At 37.6% G+C, this 18,882-nt stretch overlaps 1 protein-coding gene across 1 annotated transcript in view; it reads right to left on the bottom strand.

Moving 5' to 3' along the window:
• Nucleotides 1–12,527: 12,527 nt before the first annotated feature.
• The window catches only part of INPP4B (inositol polyphosphate-4-phosphatase type II B), a 611,130-nt gene continuing 604,775 nt past the window's right edge, over nucleotides 12,528–18,882 (bottom strand). The window contains exon 25 of the mRNA XM_066385755.1: nucleotides 12,528–18,838. Coding sequence (XP_066241852.1) covers nucleotides 18,706–18,838 — 133 coding nt within the window. The 3' untranslated portion in view covers nucleotides 12,528–18,705. The remainder of the gene's footprint in view (nucleotides 18,839–18,882) is intronic.

The following is an 18,882-nucleotide window of genomic DNA, read 5'->3' on the forward strand; positions in this document are numbered from 1 at the left end:
GATTCTGCTTCGGAAGGTCTCCAAGTTCATACAGCCAGGAAGTGGAAAACTGGGATTTGATTGACGCGAAAGTTATGTTCTTTTCTCTTAACTCTTCTCATCATCTCATTTCCCTTAGAAACTAGATGAGATGTAGTGAACAGACAGGCTAGAGTCTTACTCTATTTCAACTCTTAAGTGTCCATATTGTTTACTTTGGGTTTTAAGTTCTTGGAGGCATATAAACAAATTCCTTACACTAGATCTGCAATACAACTAGGAATCTTACTGAATATGTTATGCAGAATTTAAAACAAACAAACAAACCAACAAACAAATCTTTGAGAGTCATTTATACTATAAAAATATATTCCTATTATAGTAATGTTAGTTTAACATCACACTTTGGACTTTTAGAGGTGAATCCTAAATCATGTTCAGAAAAAAAAATTGTAAAATATTGTTTAAATGAAAAACATCTCTAACTTTTTTAGTTTGCCACTCACATACGCTGTCTGAGAGGGACACCTCCTTCGCAAGGTGACTTCTATCATGACTACCAGTGTGGGAGGAAGTTGGGGAGCAGGCTGCAGGGGAGTTGGGACCCACAGAGGTTACTCTTGAGGGCTAAGGCCACCTTTCCCTCTCACTGGTACAACATTCTGCCAGATACAATTAGTTCGAGGATAAATAAGAAAATCACCATAAAGCATCAGCACAAAGCCTAGCATGTAGTAAATGACTTATACTTGTTGACAATCAACAAATATTCAAATTTCCTATTCAAATTCTCTTAAAATACAAGTATCTCCTGACTTTTCTCTCTTATGAACTTGGGTTTTCAAAACCTGTATCTTCTTGTGGGGGGAGCCAAGCCATATTATTGCCATCCACTCTTTGCTGTGACTGTGGCAGCCGTGATACAGTGAGCTTTGGTCACGAACTCAGAAGCCCTTGTTGCGCGGTAGACAAAAAACCATGTTCTCTTTCTGAGCCTTGTTTTTACACCTTCCAGTGCTGTTATGAAAAAAAAAGTGTGGTAAAGTTAAAATGTTTATCATCGAGTCAGCCAGTAATAGATGCTCAACAAATAGCAGTTGGTTCTCCCCATCTGAAGTATCCATTTCTGGCGTCGGAAGTATGGTTTGGATTTCTCCCTATCCCTCTGAGGCTCATCAATGTGCACATCCTTGGTGTCTGCCTAACAGTTGGATGTTCCCAGACTGCATGAGCAGAATGTATTTCCAACTTAAATTGACCGTGTGACCAAAGAGCTGAGTATGTGAATTTATTTGATTGTTTTCTCTCTGAAATGTCTGAAATGCTCTTCTGCATCTTATAACTTCCAGGACGCTATTTTCTTTGTTAATGATGTCCAAACAAATACAATGTTCAAAATAAATGGAAGAGAAACACAGTGGGAAATGAAATTTACCAGGTGGAAGATCAAGAAGAATTAAGTGCCAAAGCTCTAGCCCACATGTCTGTAAAATTGATCTGATTTAATAAGTTTAATGCAAATAGAGTCGTATTGTTTGGGATGTGTGTGTACACATACACATCTTTAACTGTGTGAGCACATCTTGTGGTTATTCATTTAGAATTCTCATGAATAAATAAATATAAATAGGTTGTTTTCACTTTTAAAGATTAGCTTTTTATCTGACATTTAAAACGGAGCATATACTAGCATATGAATAGACAGACTTTGAAAAATGTGGTCAGTTGGGGCATGCCCAAAGACAGCTCAGGACTGCCATGTTCCTTCTGGTAAAAGAAGTACTTTGTCTCTTGTCTCATCTTCTAAATTAAACCTGTTTGTTTTTTACCCTTCCTCTAAATCATTTTGTCACAACTGCCACTTGACTTCAAGCATGGAGCTGCTAGTAATCACACAAATTTTTCACTCTGTGGCTTTGCTAGGTGATTTGGTACAAAATGTCAGTCAGCTCTAACTTCCTAATCCCGTTCATCTTTCTGGATTTAACTGTGGTGTCCAGCCAACTTTCCTTTATCCCTTTTTTCTATATAGGATGGGCACAATGCTCTTTCTCTGTACCCTTAAATCCCTCTGCATAATATTAAAATTGTAACTTTGTCTGTTTTAGTCACTACACTGTGTAAACCTTGCTTACTCCTGAATCCAATCCACTACCATATTGCTCAGTGTATAGTGCATGCTCAAGAGATATTTGTTGAACTAAACCGAATCTATTCTTGGTCTCCTTTATGAGTCTATCTAACTATATAGATTCCAAAGGTACCTCCAATTTACCACTAGTCTGAGAAGAATGTTTCTTCATGCATGACTTACCTGAAGGAGGCATTGACAGGTACTATTGTGAAAGCAAATTCTGATTTGTGTAGCAGTGGTGGGTTTCCAGCTTCTTGCTCTGTTATCCAGGAGAGTGATACATACTCAACTGTAAACATTGTAACATGCAATTTGCAACGGGATGAGTTCAGAGATGTGAGCCGTGTGTGCATGTGATAAGTTTCATGCGGTGTTTTTGGTTTTCTGCTTTGCAAGATAAAAGTAATGATTATTTTTTTCTATCTCGCAGAAGGGACCTGCACACTTGCCCTGAGCCATCAGACAAATAAAAGATGATTTTTGAATTGATAACAGCTCATCCTCTCTGAGAGAATTGTCATTTACATGACAGTCCCAATTATCAAATTGGCAACTCTGCAGGATAAAGGTAGACATAGCAGATGACTTGAAGAACTGTGATTTGGTAATAATGTATAAAGTGTGATTAATAGGAAAGAGAAGAATGCCAGCGAAGGTAAAAATAAAATTCTTAGTTAATAGAAGTCCAATATTCAATAATATTTTATTCATTTGGGATAGCAGATGTCTTAAGGACATTTCTAGGTATCTTGTAGGACTAGAATAAGAAGATACATTAAAAGTCCTTTATTAGGAAATTGAAAAATCAGAAAACAATTTTACTCATTCAAGTTGATATAGATCTTATCTATCAAATATGCCATGCATGGGGGGTGGATACAGGGAGATGGAGGAGAGTATGGGGGGGATAAATGGTGATAAAAAATGATTTGAGCCCTGGCCGGTTGGCTCGGCGGTGGAGCATCGGCCTGGCGTGCGGGGGACCCGGGTTCGATTCCCAGCCAGGGCGCATAGGAGAGGCGCCCATTTGCTTCTCCACACCCCCCCTCCTTCCTCTCTGTCTCTCTCTTCCCCTCCCGCAGCCGGGGTTCCATTGGAGCAAAGATGGCCGGGGCGCTGGGGATGGCTCCTTGGCCTCTGCCCCAGGCACTAGAGTGGCTCTGGTCGTGGCAGGGCGACGCCCCGGAGGGGCAGAGCGTCGCCCCCTGGTGGGCGTCCCGGGTGGATCCCGGTGGGGCGCATGCGGGAGTCTGTCTGACTGTCTCTCCCTGTTTCCAGCTTCAGAAAAATACAAAAAAAAAAAAAAAAAAGATTTGACTTGGGGCGGGATAAACACACAATATGGTATACAGGGATGTGTTGTAGAACTGGCAGCTGAAACCTGTATAATTTTGTTAGTGTCACCCCAATAAATTCACTTTAAAAGTGCCCTGTAAAAAAGAATTTATAATGCAACTAGTAATATTTTATCCATAAATTATATTCATGATTCAATGGCGCAAGATCTTTATTCTTTCAAGAACACAAATCGTGGCCCTGGCCAGTGGCTCAGTGGATAGAGCATCAGTCTGGCATATGGACATCCCAGGTTTGATTACCAGTCAGTGAACACTGGAGAACAACCATCTCCTTCTCCCCACCCCTTTCTTTCTCTCTTCCCCTCCAGCAGCCAGTGACTAAGTTAGTTTGAGCCTCGCCCTGGGCACTGAGGATAGCTCTGTTGGAGCACATCAGCCTCAGGTGCTAAAAATTGCTCGGTACTTGAGCATTGGCCCCAGTTGGGGTTGCTGGGTGGATCCTGGTTGGGGCATATGCGGGAGTCTGCCTCACTATCTCCCCTCCTCTCACCTAAAAAGAAACCCAAGCAAATCATTTATTTCTGTGTGTTTTGGATAGGCAGTAGTGACTCCATTTAAAATGGAGGAAACTAAACAAAAGAATTATTACCTTTCTGACACAGGAATACTAGTAAGCCTATAGGAGAATAAACCTGTATTACATTTTTACTAGTTATGTCTCTGAGACTCATTTCTCTAATGTATTTATATAAAATTACACTGAGCACAAATAATAGAGCAAAATAGAATACATTTTTGGTTGACCATAATCTTCTTCAGATAAACCAACACCTGCATTCATTTTAGGCACATGGCTATCTGTCTACTAACTAATAAACAAAATCAAGAAAAACAAAAGCTAGGAAAAATAGTCTACAAATCCCTATATTGCAAATAACTTTACAGAGATTTGCTGTACAATAAGCAGTACTCAATAGAAAAGGGTAGAGTGGTGTTAAAAACAAGACAACAGGCCCAAAATGGAGTTGCTTACGCTAAGCCCCACATCACCAAACCAAAATCTAACTTAATTAAGGTTTAGGCTCTCCCAGAAATGGAATCTTAAACCAGTCAATCAGGAGTCACTTGATCAGCACTAGTTAGGTCAGCTGCCTAATAGATCCTTGCTGTCCCCTTAAGAAAAGTGACCTTGCAGTAACCAACATGCTTTTTTTGTACTGTGTAAGTCCCACGTTCCCGCACTCTTCTGCTTATAAAAGTCTTTCATTTGTACTGCTCCTCAGAGCTCCTTTTCTATCTGTTAAAGTTGGCTGTTCCCTGATTCATGAATCATTGAATAAAGCCAATAAGATCTTGAATATTGACTCAGTTGAATTTTGTCTCTTTTTAAATAACAGTTTCTTTATTGCCTTTTTCCCCACTAATGAAGAAATAGGTTTTATTTCATACCTTAGGATGAACACAGCCTTTTCTGATCAAAGGTCAATTCATTAAGCAGTTCTTGGATACCTATAATGTATTAAAATTTACATCAAAGTCCACATTGAACCTTCTAAGTAGTTAAAATTGTATTATGCAAGGAAGTCATCTCTCTTTGCTCATCTCCTGCCTCCGGGTTTAATGAGGGTGGAATCACCATGGCACAGCAGCAGGTGCCTTTTAGCCTCCTTGATGACTGACTCTTGTCTCCTTCAAATGTTTTTCTAGTGCAGCATCTGCCAGGAAAATCAATGCAGCTTGTTTTTCCTCTTCTCAGAAATTCACTGTGCATCTTAATATATTGAAAAATGTGGGTTTTTAAAAAAAAAATAGTATCTTTTTGGTTTAGGTTCCAGGATATTTAGAGTCAGATAATGTGTTCACTTGCTTACATTTGTTTAAGTGCTTCTCCCCTCTCCTTGTCCAGAACATTTTTAGCATTTGGTCTAAGCTGATGTAAAGATTTAATACCATTATATATGCAATGTCCATGAACTTTGCATTAATTTATATAGAGAAGCTTTTTCTAACCCTCTTAATTGTAAATGTTGAAGGTTTATATTCTTATTTTCTTCTTTTATTTTGTTAGAGGAGAGGAGACAGTGACAAGACTCCTGCATGTGCCTCAACTGGAATCCGCCCGGAAGCTCACTAGGGGGTGGTGCTCTGCCCATCTGGGGCCCTTGCTCTGTTGCAACCAAAGTCATTTTTAAGCTCCTGAGGCGGAGGCCATGAAGCTATCCTCAGTGCTTGGGGCTAACTCACTGCAATCAAGCCAAGGCTGCAGGAGGGGAGGAGAAGAGAGAGAGAGAGAGAGAGAGAGAGAGTGAGAGAAGTGAGAGGGGGATGGGTGGAGAAGGAGATGGTCGCTTCTCCTGTGTGTCCTGGCTGGGAATTGAACCTAGGACATCCATACTCCAGGCTGACGCTCTACCACTGAACAAACCAGCCAGGGCTAATGCTCATATTCTTTAAATGGAGAAAAATTCATTCTAGAAAAGATATTAGTATAGAAACAACATAAAGGCAGAAAAAAATGTGTTTATCTTAAATACACAGTTAAAAAGTAATTTCTAGTTATTCCTCAGGTGTAGTGCAAAATAATTCAATATCCTTGCAGTTTTCTTCCTCAGAAGAATGTTCTAAGAACTATTAATTTCAAGAAATACCTCAAAATATAATCAAGATTTAAAAAATCATATTCAAACTATTAGTATTCTTTCATCTTTATAGATGGTCTCTTGGTCTAGTCATTTCCTGAAGCAGTACATTGAGAAAGATATTTGCTGAGAAGATTTCCTAAAGAGAGAAATAATTCAAGTAAAATTCTCATACACAATCTTCTGAAGTGTCTGACAATTTTTAAAAAAATAAGTGATAAAGATTTTGCTAGAAAAATCACTTAATCTATTAACCATTATTATATTACAGTGTTATAAGTTAATGAATCCCACAAAAGTTATTTATTAAGGGAGATTTTAGAGAATTAATCTATAACATCTTCTTTTCCTGTGCACATAAGCAGGTAGACAAGATGCAAGGGTGCCAGAGATGAAGATACTTTTAGACTTACAGAAAATGGTAAAGCTAGTAGAGAGACCTCCTGTACAATTGCTCCCAGGCTTCTCCTGATATTACCATCTTACATAACCATTGGTGCAATAGCCAGAGACTTTCTTTAGACGTCCCACTAATGTTCTTTCTCTGTTTCAGGATTCAATCCAGAATCCTTCGTTTATTTATTTAAATTCTTTTTCAATTTATTTATTGATTTTTGAGAGAGAGGAATGGAGAGAGAGAGAGAGAGAAGAACATCAATCTGTTCCTGTGTGTGTCCTGACGCAATCAAACCGGTAACTCCCGAGCAGAATCCCACATTGCATTGTCTTCATGTCTTCTTTGTCTCCTCCACTCTGTCCCAGTTCCTCCATATTTCTTTATAACTCATGAGCTTCCCAATTTTGAAAAACATTGCTTGAGTATTTTGTAATTGTCCCTTAATTTGGATCCGCCTGATACCTTTTCATTTTTAGACTGAGGGAATAAGAGGTCATGTGCTCCTCTTATTACATTATAACAGGGTGCGTGATATCAATGTATCTCATTACTAGTAACTACTGGAGTAATTTTCATAATGAGGATTTTTCTACTCTCATTCCTTCTATATTAATTAATCAGAATTCCTATAAGGGTAAGTTGTCTCTTATCTCTCCTTTATTTATTTATGCAAACATTAATTTTTTTTCTACCACAGATGCTTATTTTATTCTTTGGTTAATAATTAAATTACTATCATTATTTCATGGAGCTCATTGCCCAACTGTGGACATTGGGAGTTCTTTCAAGTTAGTCCTTTTGTTCTTTTGACATGTTCCCTCCGTGTTTTGCTTTGATATTTTTCTTGCTTTATTTACTTTGTCTTTACTTTCTTTCATGTCAAGATGGTCCAGATTCATCTTGTATTTTCTATAACACCCCCCACCCCAGAATAAAACATTTATCCAAGTTATCATGGTTCCTTATATTGTTTATCTTACTCAAAAGTTTGCCTTGATTTTTTGGTACCTTCCACATTTCCATATAAACTTTAGAATTAACTTGTCAATTTTCACTAAAATAACCTTTTACGATTTTGCTTGGGATTATTTTGAATATATAGATCCATTTGGGATGTATTGGTTTCATTACCCTATTGTGTCTTATGATCCATGATAATGGTAAGACCTCCATTTATTTATACACTGTGTAATTTCTCTCACTAATGCTTAGATTTTCTGCAGTGATGTCTTGTGCGCTTTTGTTAAATTGTTTTATCGCATTTGATGTTTTTATTGTCCAACTGTGGACATTGAGGGCTCTTTGTGTATTGTATACTGCTAGATCTGCACTTTCTAATTTTCATTTACTAGTTTATGAAAATAGAATTGCTTTTTTATGTTTTTTTTTATTTAATGACAAGCTAAATTTGTTTCTTGTCATATTTTATCTCTAATTAAAAATTTTTACATTAAATATCATGTTGCCTATGTATAATGTTTTATTTTAGCATTTACAGTTCATATATATATATATATATTTTTTTTCTTATGGTACATATTAGAACCTTTCCAAGTGGCTGATATGAATATTTCACCATTCAGCATGCTGTAAGTTTTTAAGATATCTCTTCATCAAATGAAAGAAGTTCTCTTTTACGTCTAGTTTGTGGAATTTTATCCAATACCTATTTTGCATCTATTGAGAAAATCATGATTTTTACTCTTTTGTTCTCTACATGTATTTAATGATACTGATTGGAACCTGACTGTTAACACCAATCTTGTATTCCTGGAATAAACACAATTTGGTTGTAATACATAATTTACAAATAAATTCAGCTGCTAATATTCTATGTAGATATTGACATTTATGTTAATAAGGATTGCTGGCTGGGGATATATTGCTTTGTAATATTTTTACCAATTATTGTAATAAAGATGTTGCTCTTCTCATCAAATACATGCTGGAAAGTGTTCATTTTATATTTTTTGGAATAGTTTTTATAAGATTGGTGTTATTTTTCTTTCATTTTAGAGCATTATTATTGAGTATACATTTCATACAATAAATGGCACTTAAAGTGTACAATTGATAAATGTCTATCATCTCTCTCTAATTACGTATCTATATCATAAAGCTATCAGCATAATCAAGGTAATTTATTGTCCCCAAAAGTTTTTTCGTGCTCTTTCATAATCCATTTTTCCATTCCGATGCTATCTCCAGGCAAGCACTGCCCTAGTATATCACTGTAGATTAGCTGGTATTTACTAGAATTCTCATAACTATAATAATATACTTTTATTTTGTATGCCTTGTTTCACTCAACAATTATTTTGAGATTCATACACATCCTGTCAACATGTGGTATAAGAAGTCTTTTCAATTTTAGTCATTCCAGTGGGTATATAGTGGTAGCAGTGGTTTTAACTTGAGCTTTAATATTTTTACTATAAATTTTTGATTAATTTAAAAATTGGCAGTCTAAAAATATAATAGTAAAATTCACTCTTCATTTTGTAGTGATTGTGGATTTTGACAAATGCATACACAACTCTATATGACACCACAATCAAGACAGTACAATTTATTCACCTCCAAAATTTTCCTCATGCTATACCTTTGCCATCAAGTATTCTTTTCACACACAATTTTTGGCTATTGTCAATCTTTTTTCTGTTCTTAATATTTTCCTTTTCCAAAATGTCATATAAATATAAGTATGTGGTCTTTTGGTTCTGATTTTTTTTTTTTACTCAGCAAAATAAATTTGATATTTATCAAAATTGTTGTGCATAGGCTCTGGCTGGTTGGCTCAGTGGTAGAGTGTCGAACCAGAATGTAGATGTCCTGGGTTTGATTCCTGGTCAGGGTGCACAGAAGCGCCCATCTGCTTTTCCATCCCTCCCCCTCTCACTTCTCTCCTTCTCTTTCCTTCCTGTGGTCATAGCTCAATTGGAGCAAGTTGGCCTTGGATGCTGAGGATGGCTGCCTGGCCTCTGCCTCAGGCACTAAGAAGAGCTCTGTTGCTGAGCAATAAAGCAACATCCTAGATGGGCAGAGCATTGCCCCCTAGTAGGCTTTCTGGGTGGAACCCAGTTGGGGTGCTTGGAGTCTGTCTCTACCTCCTCCCTTCTCACTGAATTAAAAAAAATTTGTTGTGCATAGGCATAGCTAATTTTTTGTGTTGGTGAGTAATATTCCAGTATGTGGATCTACCATGATTTCTTTATCCATATAGTGGTTGAAAAACATGTAAATTGTTTCCAGGTTTTGGAAATTATAAATAAAATTCCTACAAATATTTGTGTACAGATTTCTATATGAATATATGTTTTGTTTTTCTTGGATAAATGCCTAAGGGTAGGATGGTTGACTTATATAGTAAACATATGTTAACTTCCTAGGAAATTATAAAACTGTTTTCCCAAGTGGCTGTGTCATTTTGCATTCCCACCAGCAGCAACATATGAGTGTTCTGGTTGTTTTCATGTAATAGATAGATTCTAACTCCAAAAAGAAAATTAATAAAGAAATAAGCAATTTTACAGTAAAGTAATTCTTATCAATATCCAGATGTTTTTATTATAACCCAGTCTCTGACTGTCTGGGCCCCTGAGGGGCTGGTCTCAGGATTTCCCTCATCACACTCACACCCCAGATGTTTTTATTATAACCCAGTCTCTGACTGTCTGGGCCCCTGAGGGGCTGGTCTCAGGATTTCCCTCATCACACTCACACCCCAGATGTTTTTATTATAACCCAGTCTCTGACTGTCTGGGCCCCTGAGGGGCTGGTCTCAGGATTTCCCTCATCACACTCACACCCCAGATGAAATGGCTGTCCATCTTCCCATGCCTTTTCCTTTGTGGAACTGCTCTTCCCCAGGGTCCCGTGTTGTGGTGAGGCGATCATTCAAAGTGCCCCACTCCACCTGCCATAAGGTGGAGAGGTGGCCCAAACTGGCCCCTGAACGGTCATTTTGGGGATTGATATGATTGCTGAATGTCTTTTTTCTTAGAAGACAACAGCTGAAAGTACTAGGTAAGCCTGTAACTGGCATAGAATCTGTGTAAATTATACCAAGGCAGAAAACAACAGCCAGTGACAGGGGGTAGAAAATAAGAGAAAGAGAGAGAGAGAGGAGAAAAGAGAGAAACTGAAACCATCATGTAAACATCAGGAAGCAGGTGTGCCAAAGGCTCAATCCCAGCTCTTTTTCAGTTTATGAGTCAAGAAATTGCCTTTTTTTAAGCTAGTTATTTTGTCATTTCAGCCAAGTGCTGACTACTGCTCTGTGTTCTTATTCATTTACATATCCTGAAAGCTTACACTACTCTCTTCCCACTTTAGACTTTTCTTTAAACCCTATATTCATCTCTTTGATTATACTGGAATTTCTTCTTGGCATGGATGGCCAGGGTCAAAGCCAAACAGTTGGTTTTCTCCTCAGATCTACTCCTGCCTCCTTCTTCAGCGTCTCGGTACGTTACCACCTCTTTTCAGCCTGTAAAATCAGAAATGAAACTTACTATAATAGCTTGGTTCCCTTCACTCTCCCCACTGCCCGCCACCCATCAGTCCCTTTAAATCCTGCCATTTTTACTCTACAGATAGTACATGAATTCCTCTAGTTCTCTTTATCGTTACTGTCTAACACCAATTCTCACTGTACTGTCGTAGCTTTCTGACTGCCTCACAGCTTTCAGTTTGATTCCCTGTAATCCAGCTTCTGCACAGCACCTGGAGTCACCCTTTAACGATATAAACTAGGTCACAGGTAGTCCTCTTCTTGGAGCCCTGTAATTGCTTCTAATTGCACATAAACCCTGAATTCCTTTTTCTGGTTTAAAAGGCTTTGCTAACTCTAATCTCATCTCTCCCCCAGGTTCAATGGTCGATTGGTTTAATAACTGAGAAGCTGTGATGCTAAACAAAATGAGATCACTATCGTCATTGCCATTATTTCTGAAAGTAATGGCTATAACGGCATTAACATACCTATTAAGAGAGAAGGTAGCTTTTAAAGGTTGACTACCACGTTCCTAGTGTTCTATCCAAATGTTCCCTTTCCCTAGCCCTTTCGCTTTTCAATGATTATTTAAAAACTTGCTCTTGTGTCATCCTCAGTTATCAGGCTTTGAGAAAATGAAGAACTCAGTGTTTGTTGTTATAAGGAGCCAAAGAATCACGGCCACTTGGCTACTTTGGCTTAGAGTAAGTACTGGCTTGACATGCTCCAACTCCACCCACCCACTCTCCTGATTCTACTCTCTGGAGATACCAAAATATAGCCCTGGAACAAATTTTCTTGACTTTGAGTGGGAGTGTCAGTCTCTTACAACACTCAAGGAACCATTGCACAGATGTTTAAGATAGCACAGTATCTTCCCAGGAGACTCTTCTGGTTTGATGGTGGGCAGCAATGTGCTATAATTCACTATGCATCGCGTCACCACTATGCACGGGTTACTGACGGCATTGTTCTTGCTCAGATGTAGAAAGACATATTAGTTTCAACATATATTGATGACAATGTATATAAGGGGAATGTTTCTTGCTGTAGGATCAGATACGTTCCTGAAATTCTCCAGATAGCAAAACTTTATTCTTTCTTTAAACACAAGCAGGGGCTTCATTTGGTTAATTCCTTTGCAACAAGATCTAATTGAAACTCATTGGGATTTGCCTTCTATTATCAACTGTTATAATGAATCATAACTAATCAGATCCAAATAGCTACATAGAAAAGTTGTCACCTGTGCTCACATGACTCTGCATATATTCTTGACTACAAGGATCAGTGATTTGTTCAAAGTTGAAATACTGGCATCTGGTTCTTGGAACTTTTTAAACAATTGTGGTTGATCTTGCTTCCATAGAATAGTAACCCCGCAAGGTGCATTCTGCTAGTGATTATGAGACTAACCTTGTACTGATGCAAATATTGCATTGTAATTTTGGTATAGCATAAAAGTAGTCTATTCTCTTTGAAATATTGTGTAGTTTATACTTCTAATCTTTTCATTAATTTTTGGACATTGCTATATTGATGAAAATGAAAAAGAATGTATGATAGGGAGAAAAAGACAAAAACATAAAAAATAAAAGTCACATTTATTTAAACAAAAATACACACAGTGTACAGTGAATATGGTTTCCACAGAACAATAAAACAAAATGATACTTCTCCAAATGCAAATATAAAATGATCTAACCTATCTGTGCCTCATTTCCTAGGAATACACATTATTGGTTCACCTAGAATATACAGTTAACATAAAAAGAAAACAAATGCCAACATTTCAGATAAGTACCATAAGAAACTGAAAATTAAATGTTAGATTAAATAAAATCATGAAATATTTACACGAGAAGTATATGTGTGCAAAGGATTGCACATGTGCAGAGAAATGGGTGTCATAGAGTTATAAACACATGGAGTTTGTCTTTTAAAAGTTTGAAAGTTCTTTGACAAGAAATTTTAAAAATATTGATAGTGGTATAAAAGCATCCCAGGGCCCTGGACAGTTGGTTCAGTGGTAGAGTGTCAGTCCAGCATTTGGATGTCCTAGGTTCAATTCCTAGTCAGGGCACACAGGAGAAGCTTCCATCTGCTTCTCCACCCCTCCCTCTCTTGCTTTTTTTCTCTCTCTTCTCTCTTTTCCCCTCCTGTAGCCATGGCTCCAATGGAGTGAGTTGGCCCTGGGCATGGAGGATGGCTCCATGGCTTCTGCCTCAGGCACTAAGAAGAGCTTGGTTGCTGAGCAACAGAGCAATATCTCAAATGGGCAGAGCATCACCCCCTACTAGGCTTGCTGGGTGGATCCTGGTTGGGGCACATGTGGGAGTCTGTCTCTCTGCCTCTCCTACTCTCACTGAATAAAAAAATAAATAAAATAAAAGTGTCCCAGAACTATCATATATAGCTAATACTGCAATCTTGACAATATTTGAGTCATCATTGCTTGCTAGTTAACAATACTGCATTGAGTCATCATTAAAGATAGATTGTTGGATTACATCCTTTGGAAAAATTTAGATGATTTCAGGAAGACTGTGAATGTATTGAGACTATGAGTGTGAAAATGCAACATCATCTATTTACTAAAAGATAAGCAAGATATGGCTTATCAGGCAATGTCACTTGTATTAGGTCTTCTACCCCTTGACATTCACTCTCTCTCTGGGTACTATACTTAATTGTGAGCCCTGTTTTCCTTTTTTAATTTGAAATTCTAAACATTCATGTAATCTACAAAAATTCAAGCTCAGATGAGCTAATTGCATATACTTTTTATTTGGTTATTATTACCTTATACATTTTTTCCTACTTCCTTGTCACTAATAGATATGATTTGTTTCTTTGACATCACAAATGCATTAGGCTTTCTCTTACATGCTTAGAAATAAAATTCAGTGCCTAATGTGTGCTATGACTCAGAAAGTAAAAAGCTAAATTTCCATGCCTTAACTCTATAATTGGTTTGCAATATTTTATCTAAAACATTAATTTTATTTCCCTGTTCTGACAGTTTTTTGCTATTGGTAGCATCCATTTGGAAAGTTCTAACTTCAAACTGTCAAAGAAACAAAAAATAAGAATATGTTGAAACTTTCTTTATATAGCAATGGAACATAAATATGAGGGTAAAACGCATAGGTTCTGCAGATTCCAGCTGAGCTAACTGAATGTGAGATCATGCTAAAATTGTCAATCGATGACACAACTCTCAGCAAATCATTCTCTTCAATAGTGCAGAACTTGAAAAGCCTCCAGCTCTTAAGGATGACTTGGGTTCAATAAGTTTGCTTCCCTTTGTAACTGCTGATCACAGTTTATCTTGGACCAGTTTCTTATATCTGAGTTAAAAGTTAATAGACTTCCTACCAGATTATCCAAGGCTCCCTGTATATTGAATTTAACCACTGATATACCAGCCTGTTTGAAAATCAAATGTCTAAAACATCTGTGATGCCTTAGTACAGTGCCAGAGTTTAATTTGTATAATCTACCAGTCTGGGTTTCAATGGAGCTGTATTTATTAGAATCTGGGCACAGTTCTATGCTACTGGGTTTTTTCCTCTGCTTTCAGCAAACACTAAAATTATAAACTTAAAAACGGGTACAGAAGCACATTTTCACTGATATTCTAATTAGTCTAACATTTCCCTGAATTTACTGAACTGTTTACACTCAAGCTGCATTGCCAAGACTGCCCTTGCCAAGTATCATGGAGAGATATGTTTTTATTTTTTAATCATTTTTTTGTTGTTTTTTTTTTAATTGAATTGGGAGTGTGTCAGGATATGTTTTTAAAACACACGTCTATGATGAAGTAATTATAAAAAACAGTAAACATAAAATGTTAGTTATAGTCTGACCAGAGTCTTCAGAGAGGTTAAAAATGGAAACAAAATTACAGCCATCTGAAGATGAGTGATTATATTTAATCCCACCTTATACAGCTTCCGATTATGTATTTTGCAGAGAAAAAGGGATGGTGGTGTTCAGTTATATGCCAGTAAATATTTAACAACTGGATTTCCAGAGATTAAAGGCCGTGTATTGTAGCATCTGGATATTTGTGGTGTAAGTATTCCCACTGTGGTCAATTTCAAGCTACCATTGTGATGTCACTGGACGGGAGCCAGGAGGAAACCCTCAGTGGCACTCCATAATGTAGCATTTGATTGTACAGATAAAATGGACATAAACATCGTCAAGAGTTGGGATAAATCAGGTCTAGCCAGGTAGCTTGGAAATCAAACCATCAGTCCATACAATTCTTTTATTTTCCATCTAGAGTCTTATTTTATGCAAATACCATGTTAGTTGAAGGAGAAAAGGGAATTATCCTCTGGGAAGATGCTAGCTTTTAAGATTTCACTGTTTTTTGAAGAAAAGGTGTTACTCTCATCAGTAAGCCCTGGAGGCCGGAGACTGGGCGCAGTGCTCTAACTGGACTTGATCATCCTAGCACAATCTGTCAGCTGCTCAAAGGACTGCGCTGACTCACCGGATAAGTGGACTGACCAAAATAGTCACATCAAAGGATTGTTTTGGCAGGCTGTAGACACACTCATGGCAATATTTACAAGAAAAAAACAACCCAATTGAAAAGAAATGAATGGGTGCCCGTAAGTGCAGGGCTGCTTCAAACGAAGACTTCAAATGTTTGGGATCAGCTGCCCTGGGTAACACTCTGGGGCCCTTGGTCTCTTGTCCCTGGATCAAATGTAGTCAGGATTACACCTTCCCTTGTTTGTAACTATGTGTTCTATAATACTCTGCCAGTAGCAAATATGGAACTGATACCTACATTTGATGATATGAGAGGGAAATATTTTTTGAGCAAATAAAAAATTTATCATGTTTGGAAATGTCATTTTCTTGGTTCATTGACTGGCTTGGCATGGTCTCCTAAAGTCAGCCTGCTGGTGTATGTCCCTTGTAATGAAAATGTAGATATACAAGCATGACTGAGGCTGTATCTGCACAAGGTAGTTTTAAAACATTTTGTTTAACCTTGTCTCTTTTATTTTGAAAGCCTTAATCATTTAAGAAACAATGAAGTGGTTTTCTAAAGATACTGGGAATACCTCTTAGGAAAGGGGCAATATCGATGTTGATATGAAGCATGAATTTCCTTAATGAAATTCACTTTTAAAAATATGTACAGGCCCTGGTGGTTTGGCTCAGTGGTAGAGCATTGGCCCAGTGTGTGGATGTTCAGGTTTGATTCCTGGTCAGGGCACAAGGAGAGGTGACCATCTGCTTCTCTACCCCTCCAACTCCCCTTTCTCTCTCTCCTCCTTTCTTCCTCTCCCACAGCTATGGCTCGATTGGTTTGAGTGCACCAACCCTGGGCACTGAAGATAGCTCCATGGAGCCTCCACCTCAGGTGCTAAAAATAGCTCAGTTGTAAGCATGGCCCCAGATGGCCGAGTTGCCAGGTGGATCCTGGTTGGGATATATGCTAGAGTCTGTTTCTTTATCTTCCCTCCTCTCACTTGGAAAAGAAGAAAAAAATAGTATGTACAAATATAAGCTTTCTGTAGAGAAATGCAGATGAGTATGTTAATAATAAACAAAAATTCATATGCATTTGTAGTATAGTAATCTCCACCCTTTGAGGCATCTATATTAGTACTAATTATAAAAGAAAAAAAAATCTTTGAAATGCCTCTCCAAAATAAAGACACCCTTATTGTTGGCTTTCTAGTTGAGTATTTTTTCCACATGTGAGTCAAGAATTTTCACTTTTACAAATGCAAACAAAAGTTCTTGTTTATAAGAATATTTACAGGATGACAAACTACTCAGTCTCCTGGAACTCAGACTACCCCTTGATAAACTGCAGGAGGATTCAGAGATATTCAAAGAAACCTGTCTTATTCTTATCCAATCTTTTTACCTTAAATTCAGTGGGACACTGAAAATAACCACAAATCCTACCATTTCCAAAGGAAATCAAAAAATTTAAAGATTATATTTAATCACAGAAATGGAGGTGTAAATAAAAGAATACCAAGATAACTTTACCCATGGATAGATCCACTGCACACAGCCTCTTTTTATTCAAAAGGCTGTAGGTAGTTTGGCAACTGTCTCAAATATAATGCCCAGTCATTAGCTAAAATAATTCTAGTATTAAAGGTACCAAAGGATCTAACATTTGTATTAATTAAAAAAATAACTCAAGAATCTAGATTTCTGTTTGGAACCCTTATTTCAACAAGTGTATTAGCAAGGAGCTATCAAATTAGCTATGGAAAGCCTCATAATGTCACCCATCGAATGTGTCATAGCAAAGAGACGTCTATGTAGCAAGCCTGGCATTTCCAAGGGCGATTTATGCTCTGGATGGCAGGCTTCTCTCATGAGAAAGGAAAAACAATAAATTCTTAAAATTGGGAGGAAACAGATTTCATTTGTTCAGAGTGTTATAATCTAAGTTTTAGTAATGGCCACAAATGTGAATTTTAATTTAACTAACTAGCATTCTCCCATCATTTTCATGCATATTTGGCATGGCAACTTGGACAAGAAATAAGCCAGGGGAGGAAGATAAGAAGAGATTGTAATCATGGTTCCAAAATTACCTAGCTAGGTGACTGGGGGCATATCTTCATAAATTTACCATTTATGAAGGTGCTACATAAGATAATCTCTAAGGAAGCTTCTCATTTAAGATTTTAGACAATTTTATGGTGTTATTTTACTGAGTAAGGACAAATTTGAAATTCAGGTTAACAAAAATAATTGTTTTGGCTCAACATTAGTTATGGTTGCATATATTTTAGAAGGTTTATTCACATATACTAACCTATGGGAGGCCATGCATGATTACACCATCTATATTCTATAGCAGGATGACTGCTGGACACATCTCTAAGACATGTTATTGACTGTCGTGAACCTGACCATATAAAGTTCAGGCTGGTGGGGCTTTCTCTTAGGACGTCAGCGGGCTGACCATCTGTAGCTTCCTCGCAGTTTCTGTTCCTCACGGCGTTTTGCCTGTGATCCTATTAAACTCCCTCCACTGCCACTTTCACAACAGGGTCAGAGAACCCAGTCAGAGCTTTGAAAAGACACCAGGTTTATGCAAAGTATTTTTCCTGCTTTGCTTACACTGTTCATCTACTGTTTAGGAGGAACTGTCACATCTCAATTGGATGACAAAGTCTTTACAGACATACCTGTAAATTGTTCTGGAGTCAGGATCAAGAGTTAACTGTATCTAATTTCAACCCACTAGAAAAATGTTTTTTTTTTTTTTTTTTTTTTTAACCTCAGAAACAGCCTTTAACAGTCTGTATGAGAAAAGCTATGAAATAATATCCCGAAGTCCCTCTCCCTTTCCTACTTTCTTAGCTTCATTCTGGAGGGAGATCACGGTTCTCTGAGTCCCCCTTAGTCCACTGTGGCATCGATTTCTCAGAATGCCTTTCATTAAAATACCCCTCAGATGAAAGTTGCAGGTTCCAAGCTGACATCAACCGGCAACAGTTGACCCATAGAAGCTTAGAGCCAGAAAGGACAATCTAATGTCAGATTTTTAAAAATGGATTTCTTTCAGAGTAATAGGCCAATCACGGATTCCAGTCACGCCTAGATTTGGGCAAACATCCCTGATTGTCTCCCTTCACAAATTCACAACAATGGAAAAAAAAAAAAAAAGAAAAAGGAAAAAAAAAGAAAGAAAGAAAAGGTAGAAATTATCCAAGTGAAACGGACTTGTGTTCCTGTTTATTGACAGGTTGGTAAGCTTAGGTGTCGGCTTTTCCGTAAGTCCCCTCTGGAGGCCGGTAGTACTTGGGGAAAGCCATCAGCTGCAGCACGTTGAAAGCATACTTTCTGCATCTGATATTCTTCAGTACATTCTCTATGCGGCATCCTTCTCTGGGAAAGGGGAAAAAGTACAACTTCATGAAACGGAATAAATA

Source organism: Saccopteryx leptura, chromosome 1 (assembly GCF_036850995.1).
Source record: "Saccopteryx leptura isolate mSacLep1 chromosome 1, mSacLep1_pri_phased_curated, whole genome shotgun sequence".
NCBI lineage: Eukaryota > Metazoa > Chordata > Mammalia > Chiroptera > Emballonuridae > Saccopteryx > Saccopteryx leptura.